Raw genomic sequence first — 19687 nt, forward strand, 5'->3', positions numbered from 1 at the left:
GGTTATTCGATATGTTATGCGTTCTCGGGTTAAATTAATCTGAGCCTCTGTATTAGGACTGGAGCTTTCTTATTCATAAATTAATTCAGTTTGAAATTTGATTCCACACTTAACAAGGTACAGAAAGGCAGGATGCTTTGGTTAAGGACATTTTTTATTTTTATTATATGTTTGGTTGATGGAATAATTCATAATTTATTGAATGATTTATTAATACATATATTACATTTCATTGTATAATATCTGAATGGTAAATCATTTAATATGTTTTGGTTATGAGACAACTGTGTGTCAGGAAGGACCAGAACAATGAAGTTATAGAACATATTCAACTGTATTACTAATTGCAGAGATTAATTCATTTCCTGCATTTACTTCATATGGGGCTTCAGCTCTATTATAGGAAGTTATAGGAAGTTACCTAATATATAAACAAAAGCAGATAAATATTATCTACAGTCAACATTTGAATCTTTCTCACATACATGAATGCAATCTAAGGTTTATGACTTCTATTTGGCCATCATCTTCTTCTTGGTATTCTTGTCTGGTCTCAGTAGGATTATATAACACTTAGGAGCAAAGATACAAAGTAGGAGTCCATAACTTGAGGCCAGGATTGCAAATATCTCCACGGCTACAGTGTATTTCCCTGGGGAGCTGACATAGGCAGGGACAAAGGTGATCCAGACGGCGCAGAAGATGATCATGCTGAAGGTGATGAACTTGGCCTCATTGAAGTTGTCTGGGAGCTTCCTGGCTAAAAAGGCCAGCAGAAAGCAGATGGCTGCCAGCAGGCCAATGTAGCCCAGGACACAAGCAAAACCAGCCATTGAGCCCACATCACACTCAAGGATGATCCTGGCACTCCGCCCCTGTATCTCAGATGGGACGGGAGGTGACAGAACCAGCCACAGCACACAGATGAGCACCTGGATGGAGGTGCAGAGGAAGATGGCCACTCTCTGCTGCACCGGGCCAAAGTACTGCATGATGTTGCTGCCAGGGACTGAGGCGCGGAAGGCCACCAGCACCACCACTGTCCTACTGAGCACACAGGAAATGCAGAGCACAAAGCTGATCCCAAACAGCGTGTGGCGCAACATACAGGACCAGGGGGAGGGGCGACCGATGAAGGCCAGCGCACACAGGAAGCAGAGAGAGAGCGACAGCAGCAGCAGGAAGCTCAGCTCTGAATTGTTTGCCCTAACAAGGGGTGTGTCCCGGTGGAAAAAGAAGGTGGCGAGGACACTGCCTGTGAGGACCACCCCAGAGACTGAAAGAGCAGCCAGGACGATCCCCATGGTCTCCTGGAAGGACAGGAACTCCACCTCCTTTGCAACGCAGGCAGTTTGAGCAGCATTCGACCAGAATCGGTCTTGGCACTTCTGGCACTCTGCTGAACCTTAAAAATGATGTAAACAAACCAATAAGACCAACACAGTTCACAGTTCAATCTGTGACAATCACATATAGTGACATTTATTAGAACTGAAGAAAAATTTACTGAATTTACATGCTTTTCATACATTTTTTTAATTTGTACTATATAAACGCAAGACAGAAAGATACCCAGTCCTGGCTGACAGGGCATCAGCAAAGATAGTTTCCCTGCACACCCATGATCGGCTCCATGTAACAAACAAGTATGGCATGGGACAGCTTACCGTTAATCCTCAAATTGTGTCCGGGGTCTTTTATTTACTTCAGCTGCACAAAGCACAGGCCTTTATTTGGGGCAGCCTTGTATTCGAGGCAGGCCTTTATTTCTTATTAGGCTTCTGGTGTAGAATTTTATTCTTAGAACTAAAGTAAAAGGCTACACTTAAAGTGGGCCAACACTGTTCAACACTTCCTGTAACCGTTCAGAAATCAATTTGTGTAGGCTAATCAGGAAACACCGTTTGGTAAGAAATAGTGTCAGTCTTAACAGACTTAGTTTATTGCAAATATTCTCAAACACAATAAATCACATGCAAGTCCAGAATCCATAAAATAACAACTTGCCAGACACGCCTTCATGAACAATAACAAATTAGCGTAGATAACAGCAAGTTAAGGATCTTTTTTTCCTAAAGTGCGTTTTATTGTGAGACATGCGTTTCGTTTGGAGCAGCATACCGGTAGGCTATCAAAAGATTTTCGCTTTGGTTTGGGATTTAATTTACTTTCGGACTGCTTGATTCTATTGCTAAATGTTGGGACTGATGGGCACTGAAATCTGGGGGGTATTTGATGGTTCGCTGTTAAGTTTTATGTAGTTGACAGAGTGTCGGGATTCCCACCCGTCTGTTTATTGCGAGCCAAGGCAGCCGCTTTCATTCATTCAATTAAAAATACATGAAAACCTTATTGCGTAGCCAAGTAGCCTAAATTGAGTTAATTTTTAATTTTGCCTGATTTACTTTTTATTAAATTCGTAGGCTGGAATGCCTCGCGGCAACAATTGTGTTTAAATGTATACTGCGTCAGCCTTTGGCAAGCTACTTAGAAGGAGGCGCCAAGCGACTGGTAGCTTGAGAGCAATGTGTTGGAGACCCATGGTGTAGGACAACGACTTTTCATTGGCAACAGTATTAAACCAACCAACAATATAAAATATTAAGAAGAGCTCTTTTATTTCATTGAGTTAAATCGAAACAATGTCTTCTAGTGCTCATGGACTGATAGCCCTACTGGTAGGCAATATTACCCCGGCTTGTATTTGGAGGCCGGCCTTTATTTGTCCGAAACGGCCACGCCCCCGGCTATTATCCGAGGCCCGGCTTCAAATAGAATCCCGGACACTATTTGAGGATTTACTGTATGTGACATACTGGCCACCTTATTCACTAGGGATGTGCATTTTCAGTATTTCTATGGTTCCGTTACCTGGCAAAATTTTATCGCTTAAACGATTGAAAATCTATTTTTAGAGCTCTTCTCAACCCAAAACAATTAAATTCAGTATACACACATTAATTTGATATGTCACTGTGCAACAGGGGCATAATTTCAGGAAAAACTTTGAAACTTTTTTCAACATTACCTCTTGAATTTACGGTTGTACAATCTGAACAATTTCACAAGGACCACTTTTGGCTGCCTGCCTCCCCGTTCGTATCAGAACGACTATCTGCATTGCCGTCACACTTGCCTTGTTAAACACACACCAATGTTTTCCTGAAACACTATACTCTTAAGCAACACATCCGTCACAGTTTGTTACAAAAATAAAATAATGCACATAAAAGTACTCAAAGAACATACCGTAAATCACAAAATGACCAGCGACCACACTATTTCACCATGGCTGTATATATAGGCGAGGATATCGAAAGCATTTAAACGATAATAATATTTCCTTGACTATTCCTGATAGAAATATCATAGCTAAGCATATCTATACATTTGAAAACAATTATTGCTGACAGAATTATTGAGTGCATCTTTAAAGACTTGTGTTACTGGCCCAAGCGACAGATGATAATGCTAATCATATCATATAATGAAATATTAAGTGTTTATAGAAAAGTTATACAGTTTAAAGTATTTTTAATCATGAAAAAACTGGTTTAAGCAGGTGGGTTTAATGTTTGCGGCTGGTCGGTGTATGTAACACTTTATATTGACTGATTACAGGCATCTTTATATCAGTGGTCACATTACACAGTAATATTTTGAGGATAACTTTGTCGTATTAAAAGGTGCTGATTTCAGAAGCAACTTCAGCAATTTCAGCAACTGCGACTGACTCTGTGGAAATAATTGCTGCCACACACACACACACACACACACACACACACACGCACATAGACTGACCCTGTGGAAATATCTGAATGTGTTTCTCAGTCGATCAGCTTTCGGCATCGAGCATGTGTTGTTAGTATCATAATATTTACATGGTCTTGGGTAGCAAGTTATAGAAAGTAAAGCGCATGCATCTCTTTCATCTCTTCTCTTTTTGCGCTTGCTTAGTGACCTAGCTAACTAGTTGGTTGAAAACAAACTTTAAAAAATGCACTTGCAATGGCACAAGCCAAATGGTAGCTGAAGGTTTTGCAAAATCAGCCATCGCAATGCTTCCAGAAAAATTACCGTAACTTCCAACTATTTGATTTTTGACTCGGTCTGGAAAAGTCTGAAAAGAATGTGGTTCAATGGGTTCAAGGCTTGTTGGCTACTTCATTTAAACTCTTGCCGAAGTCACATTTACGTGTAAGGACAATTATGTATTTGATAGGTAAGTCTTAAACTACTTACGGTTCTCTATTCTTTTTAAATGGTCAAACATTTAAATTATATTAGTCATTAATAGTTAAGCTATTATGGCAAAATTAGCGGAGTTTATTCAGAACGCAAGTGGAATATTGTAAAATGCAGATTTTGAAATGGTTTAGTATCATCGGTCAGGGCAACCACTGTTTATATAGATATGATTTATGAAGTATACACTACTGTCTGATGCTGGTGGTCGGTAACACACAAGTATATTTAGACCCTTCTCATGTTCCCCTATGAACCTAATCCAAATATACTCACTAGGCATGACCTGGACAATTTCTGGAAATTTAAGATTTTATTTTACATAGAGAGCCACACCCCACCTCGTTTATTGAATCTATTCTGTCATACATGTTGCAGATGATACTGGGCAGGGTGTGGCCGAACTATGCGACAATGGAGGCATGTAAAACCCCTGTATTTTATTACTATTTGTGCTTTCTTCCTAATGAAACTGAAACAAATAGTTAAATTGTTCTCTCTCATAGTTTGGTTGGAGGAGCACTGAATATCACTGTTCGGCAGTCACAGGGTGCTGCCACCATGGCCACTAGAGGGCTTGCGTGAATGGCCTAAAGCTTCTCAGTATCTTCTTTGAATTGTGCCGGTCTTGCTCATCACTACATTTAAAGAAAGAATGGTTCATCGTACCAGTACTGTTGCTGATCTCTCCTGCTGCACATGGCAAGCAGTCAAAGCAGCAGATGGGCTTTCCTTTCTGCACAGCCTTCCGAGTGCCTGGGGGACAGGACATGCTGCAGACGGACACAGGGACCTGTATCCATCCAGCAGAACAGACTCACTCAACCTCCATGCTGTCAACTCAGAAACATCTTAGACCCTAAACATCACAACATGGTTCATCATGCGCATTTATTCCCACATACTGATAATTACTTCAACATGCTCAGTATTATACTTCAGTGTACCATTTACTTAAACCATCATATGTATTCACATCTCACCAATGCTGTGAAAATTGTCTGAAATTGTATTATTTGTAATGTTACACAACGTCAGCACCCTGTGTCCTGTACACACTGTGATGGTGCAAATAATTAGTATTGGCTGCTGAGTGATCATATAACCAAGGAAATGTATGTGTGATTTATTTGGTCTTTACTTTGTTTTTGCAAAATTCAATACTGATTGCTCCCCATAAACACCAGTATAATGAATGAGCTGGCCTTCATGTTGAAACAGCAGCTCAAGGGTTTCGCTCTGAAATGATTCAGAGAGTACGGTCTTTATGGGTGCCATCACACAGTGGGCGCTAGACTGCAACATATAGTAGCTCTGTTGGCTTTAATGTTAATGCTTTACCTCATTCTGGCCCCCGCCCCAAACGAGTCTTTTCACATCAATGTTAAAATCGCTGTGAGATCCATCCGCAGTGTCAAACTGTCCCACCTTGACAAACTCCAGTGTCTCCTGTGCTCCTATTTGCCAGTTAATGATGTCATAAGCTGCCGGTGGATCACCATTCTCATCAAAGTATGTAGCTTCTCCCATAGGAGTGGTGAAGTTGACAGTGTAAAGGTAGTGGAGAATCTTCCAGGACAGCGAAGATCGAGATTTTCACCAATGTTTAACAAAATTAAAAATGAAAATTGAAAAATGAAAATTGAATACGCTGTAATACTGAACACTCAAATCTGTGGAGAAAGCTGAACACTAATCTGAATGTTCAATAGATAAATGCTGGGCAATACCTTTGAAATTATAATAAAATATATGAAATATCATATTGCCTGTGGAAATAATTACAATACAATTATAATACTAATAATAATATGAATCAGTCATTAGTGTTGAATAAGAGCATTAAATATCAGTTCAGATCATTTTAAACTTTTAAATATTTCATTGAGAATTAATGAGGCATTATGAAAAATATGCTTTTAAATAAGGAAGATTAATAACAAAGTCATACACACAAAGTGTTCAAAATGTAATTATGGCATGCATGTTGTTGATTAAAAAAAAAACACATACCATTTGGAAGTACATTACAAATACATTAAAACGAATGTATTGCAATTGTTGCATCTAAGAGTCATACATACTTACTTATATACTCTTCATAAATTATTGCAGCTACTTATAAACATATGAATGACTTACTAAATACGCTTTTAATGAATAATTTGTTCATAAGCTTTGAATACACATTATTTTTCCATTTATCTAGTGTGTTATTGGATGCTGGAGTCTGTGTTTCGGTGCTTGTTCTTACCTGCCAGGACTGGATGCTGGTGACATCTGCACACTCACCATTTTCAAAGGGGCCAGCTCCTGGTTGGCAGGACAGCATGTTGTGAATGGCATGTGCGATGGCATACACAGCCTTGTACACATTGTAAGTGGTGCTCAGCTGGGAGACGTCAGTATAAATGCTCTCCACATTGTCCAAGCTCTCAGACCCTGTGCATTGAGACCTGGCTGACAGCGGCATTGCAGAATCATTCTTAAAAGAGCAATCAAACATCATCTCCCAGAATTCCTGAACAAAGGGGTCAGAGGTCAAATCCGTGGGCATTAAACTGGTGAGAAAAGATCTGAGACCTTGAATGTTTCCACTGCGCAAGGCAAAGCCTAATGTGCCAATCAGCGAGGGAAGATTTTGAGGTGAGGAAACAAGGCTAGAGGTAATCCAGGCTTCTGTGGCGATCCACTGCCTGTCGGTGATGTTCTGTTTCACCACCTCCATCAACAGGACTCGCATGTCTGTGGAAATGGCAAAAGTGACGATGACTTTGGCTGCGGAATGTCTGAGCGTCTCCACGATGCGTGGAATGCTCCTCTCCAGGTTCACCTTGGGGATGACCTCAGAAAAGGCCACACACACCTCAGAGTTCTGCAGCTCCTCCAGCAGAAGCTGGATCCCAAACTTGCCATAGTCATCATCTCCCACTATCACACCCACCCAGGTCCAGCCAAAGAGGCGCAGCATGCGAGCCATGGCCCGGGCTTGAAAGGCATCACTGGGCACAGTGCGGAAGAAGGTGGGGTACTTTTGGCGGTCTGCGAGGCACGCACACGTAGCACGGTAGCTCACCTGGGGATCACACAAATTACACAACAGGCTGTCATCTTAATGCTGCTTCTGACACATCTAGTTAATCTCCAGAAACTTCAAAGAGAAAACAAACACATCATCATGCAATGAAACAAACATTAAAACACAGGAGAGGCATATTTGAAAATGCATCCTTAATCACTCTTCCTGGCCACATTTGGGATTAGGGGGGATAGGGAGAGACACTGATTTGCTGCTGTGGTGTTTCATTTCTCACCATGGGGATGCTGAAGACTCCCAGTGTGCGAGCGATCATGATAGATCCTGTGGAGAGCGCATCACCGACAATAACAGGCACCTCAGGAGTACAGCCGTATTTGGAGGCCGTAATGACTGCGTGCTTCCCGGTTACAAGTCCCAGCGCAGCAGCTAAAGTTGAGCCCTCTGTGAGACAGGTGTCAGCCAGGGCATAACCCAGGGTGAGATTGGGCAGCAGCTGGGGGTTTCTGTTTATCTCTTCCACTGCAAAGATCATGGTCTGCATCCAACGATATGTTAAAAATAGAAACCTGAGAGAGAGAGACAGAGATAAGCTGGCGTTTATTTACAAATAAATTAATGTTGATAATCTGTGAATATCTTTCAGACATACAAGCATACAACACTGTATATGACATATTCAGAGGTATATTCAGACAGATATTTGCAGAAACAGACACACTTGGGTATTCATACACATTGACACAGGAATATATTCACAAATTAAGAGGTATGCACTCACCTCTGACACTGCAAAGGACGCTGCTCGTTGTGTGAAGTCCAGTCGGGCTCAGGTGGCTGTATATGAATAGGGAACAGTCCTCCAATGACCACATCACCCTCTTTATACAGACTCTGAGAGATCAGAGTCTCCAGAAGCCTGCAGGAGGACCCTGTACTCCCACACGAGGCCACAGCGACCAATCACACCCACAGCCATAACCAGGTATGAACACCCATCTCCTGCAAAGGTAGGAGGGCCAGAGAGATGGGGAGAGGGGTCTGAGTTCTCCCACTAAAAAAGGCTTCCTTATGTAGGGCTCAGTCCCTGTACTGCAAAAAAAGAACAAAAAACAAAACATAAGCTTGTAGTGTAAGTGCAGTAATTGTATAAACCCAGGTGGAGCTCAGTTAATGATTGGGGCCTTGACCCAAAGGGAAAGAACTTAACCACATTGTTTTGTTTTTATATATCTGGAGGTAATTATTTCAGAAGACCCTGGAGTCCAGTACAGTCTCTCTCTCTCTTCTCTCTCTCTCTCTCTTCTCTCTCTCTCCTCTCTCTCTCTCTCTCTCTCTCTCTCTCTCTCTCTCTCTCTCTCTCTCTCTCTCTCTCTCTCTCTCTCTCTCTCTCTCTCTCTCTCTCTCTCTCTCTCTCTCTCTCTCTCTCTCTCTCTCTCTCTCTCTCTCTCTCTCTGACCTTCACTCTGAAATATAATTTTACTCCTCATACACACTTTTCTACCTCTTAACACAAATGTTACTCTCGCATATACAGTAATTACCTGTCACATAAGCTATTATTTTTTTCATTATGAATGTGCCACACTCATGAATGTATAAACACATAACACTGATTCAATGAATAATTGTGCCTTTTTTAATTTGACAATTTTTTTTTGCACCACAAGGGGGGTCACCCTTATTTAACAGTTTTTAATTTTCATTACTTAAAAAAAAAACCGGGGCTTGAACCACCAACCTTCCGGGTCTTGGTCAGCTACCTTAGCAACTCGGCTATAGGGTAACAGGGTGGTGCTAATGTCTGGCCATTTACCACCCTCAAGGGCAATTATTTCCTAATAACTGACTTGTTCATACGATATTATTCCACTTATTCAACTTATACTTGCCAAATTAATGTAGTCATTCATTTTCAATGGGGCCTCGTTCTCTCTTTTAATAACAACCGTAGCACATGAAAACCCGATTTTAGGAAAAGGCACTAGTCCGTTTAAAAGTAGGATGTGTTCCAATTGGGTGAGACACTGTAAAACGCTTTAAAAAGTTTGTAGAAGAGCGCAAAGACAACTCTTATGAAAATGCAAATATTTTTGTTTCGAAACAAATGTTTTAATTGATATGCAAGGGGAAAGGGAGAAAAAATAGTCCCAGAAAAAATTGTTTTAATGTAGCCTAAAATTGCCTGCGGCAACTAAAAAGCAACTGATTCAGGGTTGTAATATTTAAAAAAATGCAAAAATGGCAAATTTGTAAATTAATGAATGAAAAAGAGATAACAAAGAGACCATCAGCTATGCATCAAATTCCATAGGAAATGAATTTGGACCCGTGTTGTGCGTTCTATGGTTATTGGATATGTTTTGCATTCTCGGGTTAAGTTAATCTGAGCCTCTGTATTATGACTGGAGTTTTCTTATTCATAAATTAATTCAGTTTGAAATTTGATTCCACACTGTACAATGTTTGCACTCTGACAAGGTACAGAAATGCAGGAAGCTTTGGTTAAGGAAATGTTTTATTTTGTATCAGTTTGGTTGATGGAATAATTCATAATTTATTGAATGATTTATTAATACATATATTACATTTCATTGTATAATATCTGAATGGTAAATAATGTAATATGTTTTGGTTATGAGACAAATGTGTGTCAGGAAGGACCAGAACAATGAAGTTAAAGAACATATTCAACTGTATTACTAATTGCTTATATTAATTAATTTCCTGCATGTACTTAATATGGGGCTTCAGCTCTATTATAGGAAGTCATAGGAAGTTACCTAATATATAAACAAAAGCAGATAAATATTATCTACTTGAATCTTTCTCACAAACATTAATGTAATCTAAGGCTTATGACTTCAATTTGGCCATCATCTTCTTCTTGGTATTCTTGTCTGGTCTCAGTAGGATTATATAACACTTAGGAGCAAAGATACAAAGGAGGAGTCCATAACTTGAGGCCAGGATTGCGAATATCTCCACGGCTACAGTGTATTTCCCTGGGGAGCTGGCGTAGGCAGGAACAAAGGTGATCCAGACGGCGCAGAAGATGATCATGCTGAAGGTGATGAACTTGGCCTCATTGAAATTGTCTGGGAGCTTCCTGGCTAAAAAGGCCAGCAGAAAGCAGATGGCTGCCAGCAGGCCAATGTAGCCCAGGACACAAGCAAAACCAGCCATTGAGCCCACATCGCACTCAAGGATGATCCTGGCACTCCGCCCCTGTATCTCAGATGGGACGGGAGGTGACAGAACCAACCACAGCACACAGATGAGCACCTGGATGGAGGTGCAGAGGGAGATGGCCACTCTCTGCTGCACCGGGCCAAAGTACTGCATGATGTTGCTGCCAGGGACTGAGGCACGGAAAGCCACCAGCACCACCACTGTCCTGCTAAGCACACAGGAAATGCAGAGCACAAAGCTGATCCCAAACAGCGTGTGGCGCAACATACAGGACCAGGGGGAGGGGTGACCAATGAAGGCCAGCGCACACAGGAAGCAGAGAGAGAGCGACAGCAGCAGCAGGAAGCTCAGCTCTGCATTGTTTGCCCTAACAAGGGGTGTGTCCCGGTGGAAAAAGAAGGTAGCGAGGACACTGCCTGTGAGGACCACCCCAGAGACTGAAAGAGCAGCAAGGACGATCCCCATGGTCTCCTGGAAGGACAGGAACTCCACCTCCTTTGGAACGCAAGCAGTTCGAGCAGCATTCGACCAGAATCGGTCTTGGCACTTCTGGCACTCTGTTGAACCTTAAAAATGATGTAAACAAACCTTTAAAGACCAACACAGTTCACAAGAAAGCTGACAATCGCATATAGTGACATTTATTAGAAATGAAGAAAAATGTACTGAAACACTGAGCATTTCACAGACCAAACCATTTATTGAGCACAATGAAACATGCTTTTCATACATTTTTTTATTTGTACTATATAACCGCAAGACAGAAAGATACCCAGTCCTGGCTGACAGGGCATCAGCAATGATAGTTTCCCTGCACACCCATGATTGGCTCCATGTCACAAACATGAGTATTCACAGGCATGGGACAGCTTATGTGACATACTGGTGACCTTATTCACTAGAGATATGCATTTTCAGTATTTCTATGGTTCCATTAGCGGCCAAAATTTTATTTTTCTCCCGTAATAGGCTATACAAGCATGCTCAAATATGGACCACAGCCAACCCAAAACAATAAAATTCAGTATACACACATTAATTAGATATGTCACTGTGCAACAGGGGCATCATTTCAGGAAAAACTTTGAAACCTTTTTTTAAATTAGCTCTTGAATTTATGGTTGTACAAAAGACAACATATCAATACAATCTAAACAATCTTACAAGTAACACTTCTGGCTGCCTGCCTCCCCGTTTTTTATCAGAACAACTATCTGCGTTGCCATCACACTCACCTCTGTAAACACACACCAATGTTTTCCTAAAACACTATACTCTTAAGCAACACATCCATCACAGTTTGTTGCATAAATAAAATAATGCACATAAAAGTACTCAGAGAACATACCACATATCACAAAATGACCAGCAACCACACTACTTCACCATGGCTGTTTATTAAAAATGGCCTTTTTTTATATATAGGCAAGGATATCGAAAGCATTTAAACCATAATAATATTTCCTTTGCTATTCCTGATAGAACTATAGCATATCTATACATTTGAAAACAATTATTGGTGATAGAATTATTGAGTGCATCTTTAAAGACTTGTGTTACTGGCCTAAGCGACAGATGAGCTTTTCTTAATAACGTGGCTGCAGATAGATTTTAATTTGATCAAAATACATAAAATAAAAACTGCCTGGAAAAAGGCGAAGCTATGTGCACATCACCTGTGGCTGACTGAGCTGAACCCGTGGTTGGGCCTGCTCTTTGCAGTCTTGGAGACGCCTTCCCGTCGTCACTGAGGGAAGGAAAGTACCTTGGGCTGTGTTACTGTTCACTAGCGTGCTACTAACCTGCTTGAACTGATTTCAATATTATCAGGTGCATAGGTTTATGACTTCTTATCAATATTATTAAGCGGCCTGTTTGCCTGTTTGAGTTTTTTTAATCAATAATATTACACAATTAACATGAGATATCAGCTGAAAGGGTAGTACAAATTGGTGCACAAATGTACCACTTTGACAAACCTTTTCAGGAAAGACAAAATAGTTTCTTGAGGAGCTGCTGCACACTTAATTTCAGTCAGTTGAATCCTGTGTGGAAATCAACAGTAAGTGACGCTACAAACGTCACTTACATCACATGTAAGTGATCCTATCTAACATTATCGACCTATGTTAAATTCAAACCCAAGATTGCTTGCTAACTGTTAGTTAGCTAGCTAATATTATAACCAGGTAACTTCAAGACTTATCTTGAAGTTCCAGGTTAGCTGACTAGAAATGAGAAGTAACAAAACAACATTCCAAATATTTGCTAGATAGAAATGTGTGACTAAAGCTTACTGACAGTCGTGCCTCTGCTAGATAATGTCCGAACCACACTTGCATGCAAAACACAAAAATTGTCAGCCTCGTGGTTTCGCCGTTCTGGGACCGATATACATGAAAATGTTTTGCTAAGGCAGAAGCGCTACTCCAATTAATCCAGAAAATCTCATAAAAGTCCATTTGGTAGTTTTCATTAAAAAGACAAGTGAAAATATTAGCATTTTCAAAAGAGTTATCTTTGCGCTCTTCTACAAACTTTTAAAAGAGTTTTACAGTTTCTCACCCAATTTAAACACTTCCTACATTTAAACGGACCAGTGCCTTTTTCTAAAATCGGGTTTTCATGTGCTACGGTTGTTATTAAAATTGATATTTTGAGAACGAGGCCCCGTTGAAAATGAATGGTGAAAAGTTAGCTTGTCTGTTAGCCAGTGACTCTATAATGTAAGGCATTGCGCAACTGCGAGCCACACGCCTCACAGAACATACGGATTATACATTGGCAGAGCCATCTGGAGTCAAAATGGTGCCTCTTGACATCCAGGAGTGTGAATAGCAGGCAGTGTTTTTTGTGTCATTTAGCTTGTGTGTAGTTCAAAGGCATACTTTGCTATCTCGATAGGCTACAACCAAACGAGACCTGGTCCGGGTCATTGACGTTACATCCCTGTCCATCTTCGCAAGCCAATATCAGCTCCTTCTGAAAAAGACACCTTGAGCTAGCACTTTGAAACAGCTGGCTGACCAGTTGGACCAGCTCCATAAGCTAACCCAGAATCCCAGTGTATCCGATCTCAACACCATGTACTGTTCCAGTTTTATGTTCTTGGCTATTGTTGGTTGCATCTCACAAATGCTAATTCAGAAACATTTCTGTACATTAGTGAAACGTAGCCTATGCCATATGATGCTTCATATGTCAGTTATCAGGGGAAAATATTACCGATTACTGATCATTAATGCTGGGTTTTATATATAGCATATATATATTTCTGGAGCACATAGTGAAGGAGGGTGGTCATGACAGGCTATTTCTGACTGCTTTCAAGATGGCAGTTAGCTCAGCTAACATTAGCTTTTCATAGCTAACTATCTTGTTCGTTACAAGTAGCAGGCTTTTGTTGCCCTGCTGGTCTTGGATCTGATTTTGCAAAATATCTAAGGCACATTATGTCTGACCCTGGATAAATGGGTAACATCCTTTACACCACAAAAAACAGCATCTCTGGTTAGTCTGTAGCTATTCTCGGCATCAAATGTCTATCGGTGTGTTTTGTTGGGATAGCTAGCTAGCTCAATGCTTCTATGGTTAGCTAGCTAGTCTATATGGGCTTGGTGGTATAGTAACGTTAACGTTACTAGCTAATTGCTTTAGCTAGCTAGCTATGTAACATTACTTAGGACAATTTTGCTATAATGGCAACTTCTAGCTAGCTAGCTATGTTATTAAGTCCTGTAAAGCACATACATTAAACCAACAACAGCAAACTAGTTGTCACCACCATGCTTACAAAACGACATTGCCTTAATGTAATATTATCTCCAGATTTGCACCTATCAAGAGCTAGCAAATCCTGGCATGAGGCATGACTCTGTTCATTCCCTTTCACTGCCCGCCACTACATTAATTGCATGGATAGCTGTCATAGCTAGCAATATAGGCAGAGCTAGCTAGTAACTGTCTTCGATCATGCTGTAATGTTAGCTAGTTTGTAGCAGTAAACTCTAGTCAAAATTTGTCATCTATGGTTGGTTGGTCAAGTGGCTAGCTAGCATATTTATATATATAAAATAATTGCTGCCCCACACACACACACACACACACACACACACACACACACACATACACATACACATAGACTGACCCTGTGGAAATATCTGAATGTGTTTCTCAGTCGATCAGCTTTCGGCATCTAGCATGTGTTGTTGTTAGTATCATAATATTTACATGGTCTGCGGGTGTAGCGTAGTGGTTAAGGTAAATGACTGGGACACGCAAGGTCAGTGGTTCTAATCCCGGTCTAGCCACAATAAGATCCGCACAGCCGTTGGGCCCTTGAGCAAGGCCCTTAACCCTGCATTGCTCCAGGGGAGGATTGTCTCCTGCTTAGTCTAATCAACTGTACGTCGCTCTGGATAAGAGCGTCTGCCAAATGCCAATAATGTAATGTAATGTAATGTGTCTCGGTGGCGCAGCCTGTAGAGCACTGACCGCATGCTCATTGCGAGCCGCGACATCAGCGGTTCAAATCCGACCTTCTGACAATTTGTCGCATGTCTTTCCCTCTCTCTCGCTCCCATTCTTCCTGTCTCTCTATACTATACTGTCCAATAAAGCTGAAAAAGGCCTAAAAAATGTTATATTTACATGGTCTTGGGTAGCATGTTATAGAAAGTAAAGCGCATGCATCTCTTTCATCTCTTCTCTTTTTGCACTTGCTTAGTGACCTAGCTAACTAGTTGGTTTAAAACAAACATTTAAAAATGCACTTGCAATGGCACAAGCCAAATGGTAGCTAAAAGTTTTGCAAAATCAGCCATCGCAATACTTCCGGACAATTACCGTAACTTCACCTATTTCATTTTTGACTCGATCCGGAAAAAGCTGAAAAGAATGTGGTTCAAGGGGTTCAAGGCTTGTTGGCTACTTCATTGAAACTCTTGCTGATGTCACATTTACGTGTAAGGGCCATTAGGTATTTGATAGGTAAGTCTTAAACTACTTACGGTTCTCTATTCTTTTTAAATAGTCAAAAATTAAAATTATATTAACCATTAATAGTTCAAGATATTTTGGCAAAATTAGTGGAGTTTATTCAGAACGCAAGTAGCGGAATATTGTAAAATGCAGATTTTCAAATGGTTTACTTTCTGATAACACAAGATGTCATCGGTCAGGGCAACCACTGTTTATATAGACATGATTACATTCCCTTCCGGAAAAAAAAAGTCAACACAAAAACAATGTTTAAAGTGAGACGTAAATTAAACACTACTATCTGATGCTGGTGATTGGTAACACACTCCTATGTTTAGACCCTTCTCATGTTCCCCTATGAGCCTAATTCAAATATGCTCACTAGGCATGACCTGGTCAATTTCTGGAACTTCTTGCATATTAAGATTTTCTTTACATAGAGAGCCACACTCCTACCTCTTTTATTGAATCTATTCTGTCATACTTGTTGCAGATGATTCTGGGCAGGGTGTGCTTGTTAACTGGCTGAACTATGCGACAATGGAGGCATGTAAAACCCCTGTATTTTCTTTACTATTTGTGCTTTGCTTACTAATGAAACTGAAACAAATAGTTAAATTGTTCTCTCTCATAGTTTGGTTGGAGGAGCACTGAATATCACTGTTCGGCAGTCTCAGGGTGCTGGCACCATGGCCACTAGAGGGCTTGCGTGAATGGCCTAAAGCTTCTCAGTATCTTCTTTGCATTGTACCGGTCTTGCTCATCATTACATTTAAAGTAAGAATGGTTCATCGTACCAGTACTGTTGCTGATCTCTCCTGCTGCACATGGTAAGCAGTCAAAGCAGCAGATGGGCTTTCCTTTTTGCACAGCCTTCCGAGTGCCTGGGGGACAGGGCATGCTGCAGACGGACACAGGCACCTGTATGCATCCAGCAGAACAGACTCACTCAAACTCCATGCTGTCTACTCAGAAACATCTGAGACCCTCAACATCACAACACGTCATCATGCGCATTTATTCCCACATACTGAAAATTACTTCAACATGCTCAGTATTATACTTCAGTGTACCATTTACTTAAACCATCATATGCATGGTTCTGAGTTCATTTCACATCTCACCAATGCACGCAAGGTCCTATGCGTGTCTAAGGAAGTGCTTCTGGTTTTGTTTTTTCTGCAAAGTCGGTGCTAACAATTAGTACTGGCTGCTAGTTGAGAGATCATATAACCAGGGAAATGTATGTGTAATTTATTTGGTCTTTACTTTGATTTTGCAAAATGCAAAACTGATTGCTCCCCATAAACACCAGTATAATGAATGAGCTGGCCTTTATATTGAAACAGCAGCTCAAGGTCTTCGCTCTGAAATTATTCAGGGAGTGCGATCTTTTTGGGTGCCATCACACAGTGGGCGCTAGACTGCAACATATAGTAGCTCTGTTGGCTTTAATGTAAATGCTTTACCTCATTCTGGCCTCCGCCCCAGACGACTGTTTTCACATCAATGTTAAAATCGCTGTGAGATCCATCCACAGTGTCAAACTGTCCCACCTTGACAAACTCCAATGTCCCCTGTGCTCCTATTTGCCAGTTAATGATGTCATAAGCTGCCGGTGGATCACCATTCTCATCAAAGTGTGTAGCTTCTCCCATAGGAGTGGTGAAGTTGACAGTGTAAAGGTAGTGGAGAATCTTCCAGGACAGCGAAGATCGAGATTTTCACCAATGTTTAACAAAATTTGGCAAAGCGTGTTGAAAAATGAAAATTGAATATGCTGTAATACTGAACACTCAAATCTGTGGAGAAAGCTGAACACTAATCTGAATGTTCAATCGATAAATGCTGGGCAATACCTTTGAGATTATAATAAAATATATGAAATATCATATTGCCTGTGGAAATAATTACAATCCTCATAATTTTAATACTAATGATGTCTATTAGTGGAAAACCAATAATAGACACGTTAATAGCTCAGTTTTTAATCAGTCATTAGTGTTGAATAAGAGCATTAAATATCAGTTCAGATCATTTTAAACTTTAAAATATTTCATTGAGAATTAATAAGGCATCATGAAAAATATGCTTTTGCAAAAGGAACCAAGTTAAAACAAAACATACCATTTGGAAGTACATTACAAATACATTACAACAAATGCATTGCAATTGTTGCATCTAAGAGTCATACATACTTACTTAAATACTTCATAAATGCCTTATGAAGTATAAATGAAATGACTGCAGCTGCTTATGAACATATGAATCATTTGAAAAAATGACTTAAAAAAGACTAAATATGCTAAATATGTTATTGGATGCTGGCAGTCTGTGTTTCAGTGCTTGTTCTTACCTGCCAGGACTGGATGCTGGTGACATCTGGGCACTCACCATTTTCAAAGGGGCCAGCCCCTGGTTGGCAGGACAGCATGTTGTGAATGGCATGTGCAATGGCATACACAGCCTTGTACACATTGTAAGTGGTGCTCAACTGGGAGACGTCAGTAAAAAGGCTCTCCACATTGTCCAAGCTCTCAGACCCTGTGCATTGAGACCTGGCTGACAGCGGCATTGCGGAATCATTCCTCAAAGAGCAATCAAACATCATCTCCCAGAATTCCTGAACAAAGGGGTCAGAGGTCAAATCCGTGGGCATTAAACTGGTGAGAAAAGACCTGAGACCTTGAATATTCCCATTGCGCAAGGCAAAGCCTAATGTGCCAATCAGCGAGGGAACATTTTGAGGTGAGGAGATGAGGCTGGAGGTAATCCAGGCTTCTGTAGCGATCCACTGCCTGTCGGTGATGTTCTGTTTCACCACCTCCCTCAACAGGACTTGCATGTCTGTAGAAATGGCAAATGTGACAAAGACTTTGGCTGTGGACAGCCTGAGCGTCTCCACGATGCGTGGAATGCTCCTCTCCAGGTTGACCTTGGGGATGACCTCAGAAAAGGCCACACACACCTCAGAGTTCTGCAGCGCCTCCAGCAGAAGCTGGATCCCAAACTTGCCATAGTCATCATCTCCCACTATCACACCCACCCAGGTCCAGCCAAAGAGGCGCAGCATGCGAGCCATGGCCCGGGCTTGAAAGGCATCACTGGGCACAGTGCGGAAGAAGGTGGGGTACTTTTGGTGGTCTGCGAGGCACGCACATGTAGCACCGTAGCTCACCTGGGGATCACACAAATTAGACAATAGGCTGTCATCTTAATGCTGCTTCTGACACATCCAGTTAATCTCCAGAAACTTCAAAGAGAAAACAAACACATCATCATGCAATGAAACAAACAATAAAACACAGGAGAGGCATATTTGAAAATGCATCCTTAATCACTCTTCCTGGCCACATTTGGGGATTAGGAGGGATAGGACTCATAATGCCTTTCTTTAATGATCACTGATTTGCTGCTGTGGTGTTCCATTTCTCACCATGGGGATGCTGAAGACTCCCAGTGTGCGAGCGATCATGATAGATCCTGTGGAGCGCGCATCACCGACAATAACAGGTACCTCAGGAGTACAGCCGTATTTGGAGGCCGTAATGACTGGGTGCTTCCCGGTTACAAGTCCCAGCGCAGCAGCTAAAGTTGTGCCCTCTGTGAGACAGGTGTCAGCCAGGGCATAACCCAGGGTGAGATTGGGCAGCAGCTGGGGGTTTCTGTTTATCTCTTCCACTGCAAAGATCATGGTCTGCATCCAACGATATGTTAAAAATAGAAACCTGAGAGAGAGAGAGAGAGAGAGAGAGAGAGACAGATATAAGCTGGCGTTTATTTACAAATAAATTAATGTTGATAATCTGTGAATATCTTTCAGACATACAAGCATACAACACTGTATATGACGTGTTCAGAGGTATATTCAGACAGATATTTGCAGAAACAGACACACTTGGGTATTCATACACATTGACACAGGAAGATATTCACGAATTAAGAGGTATGCACTCACCTCTGACACTGCAAAGGCGCTGCTCGTTGTGTGAAGTCCAGGTCGGGCTCAGGTGGCTGTATATGAATAGGGAACAGTCCTCCAATGACCACATCACCCTCTTTATACAGACTCTGAGAGATCAGAGTCTCCAGAAGCCTGCAGGAGGACCCTGTACTCCCACACAAGGCCACAGCGACCAATGACACCCACAGCCATAACCAGGTACGAACACCCATCTCCTGCAAAGGTAGGAGGGCCGGAGAGATGGGGGAGAGGGGTCTGAGTTCTCCCAC

The 19687-nt window shown here is 41.3% G+C and overlaps 2 protein-coding genes across 2 annotated transcripts; both read right to left on the reverse strand.

Moving 5' to 3' along the window:
- Window positions 1-512: 512 nt before the first annotated feature.
- Window positions 513-8191, reverse strand: LOC133108108 (extracellular calcium-sensing receptor-like). Its single transcript, XM_061217533.1, has 6 exons — window positions 8064-8191; window positions 7560-7851; window positions 6500-7321; window positions 5587-5814; window positions 4915-5038; window positions 513-1405 (listed from the first exon to the last, which is right to left on the reverse strand). Exons 2-6 carry the CDS (start codon window positions 7824-7826, stop codon window positions 513-515), a joined length of 2334 nt encoding a protein of 777 aa, XP_061073517.1. The 5' UTR covers window positions 7827-7851; window positions 8064-8191.
- A 1947-nt stretch (window positions 8192-10138) lies between these two features.
- Window positions 10139-19552, reverse strand: LOC133108418 (extracellular calcium-sensing receptor-like). Its single transcript, XM_061217929.1, has 6 exons — window positions 19413-19552; window positions 18891-19182; window positions 17811-18632; window positions 16924-17151; window positions 16252-16375; window positions 10139-11040 (listed from the first exon to the last, which is right to left on the reverse strand). Exons 2-6 carry the CDS (start codon window positions 19155-19157, stop codon window positions 10139-10141), a joined length of 2343 nt encoding a protein of 780 aa, XP_061073913.1. The 5' UTR covers window positions 19158-19182; window positions 19413-19552.
- Between the last annotated feature and the right edge of the window lie 135 nt (window positions 19553-19687).

Source organism: Conger conger, chromosome 13 (genome assembly GCF_963514075.1).
Source record: "Conger conger chromosome 13, fConCon1.1, whole genome shotgun sequence".
In the NCBI taxonomy this organism is placed as follows: Eukaryota; Metazoa; Chordata; class Actinopteri; order Anguilliformes; family Congridae; genus Conger; species Conger conger.

Bases quoted from the DNA above. Each gene is read 5' to 3' on its own strand.
- LOC133108108 (XM_061217533.1), bottom strand. From the start codon at position 7,826: ATGCAGACCATGATCTTTGCAGTGGAAGAGATAAACAGAAACCCCCAG. The intron at 5,039-5,586 runs GTAAAGCATTAA...GGATGGATACAG, and splicing joins GGGGCGGGGGCCAGAATGAG to GTCCCTGTGTCCGTCTGCAG. The intron at 1,406-4,914 runs GTACGATGAACC...ATCATTTTTAAG, and splicing joins AGAGATCAGCAACAGTACTG to GTTCAGCAGAGTGCCAGAAG.
- LOC133108418 (XM_061217929.1), bottom strand. From the start codon at position 19,157: ATGCAGACCATGATCTTTGCAGTGGAAGAGATAAACAGAAACCCCCAG. The intron at 16,376-16,923 runs GTAAAGCATTTA...GGATGCATACAG, and splicing joins GGGGCGGAGGCCAGAATGAG to GTGCCTGTGTCCGTCTGCAG. The intron at 11,041-16,251 runs GTACGATGAACC...ATCATTTTTAAG, and splicing joins AGAGATCAGCAACAGTACTG to GTTCAACAGAGTGCCAGAAG.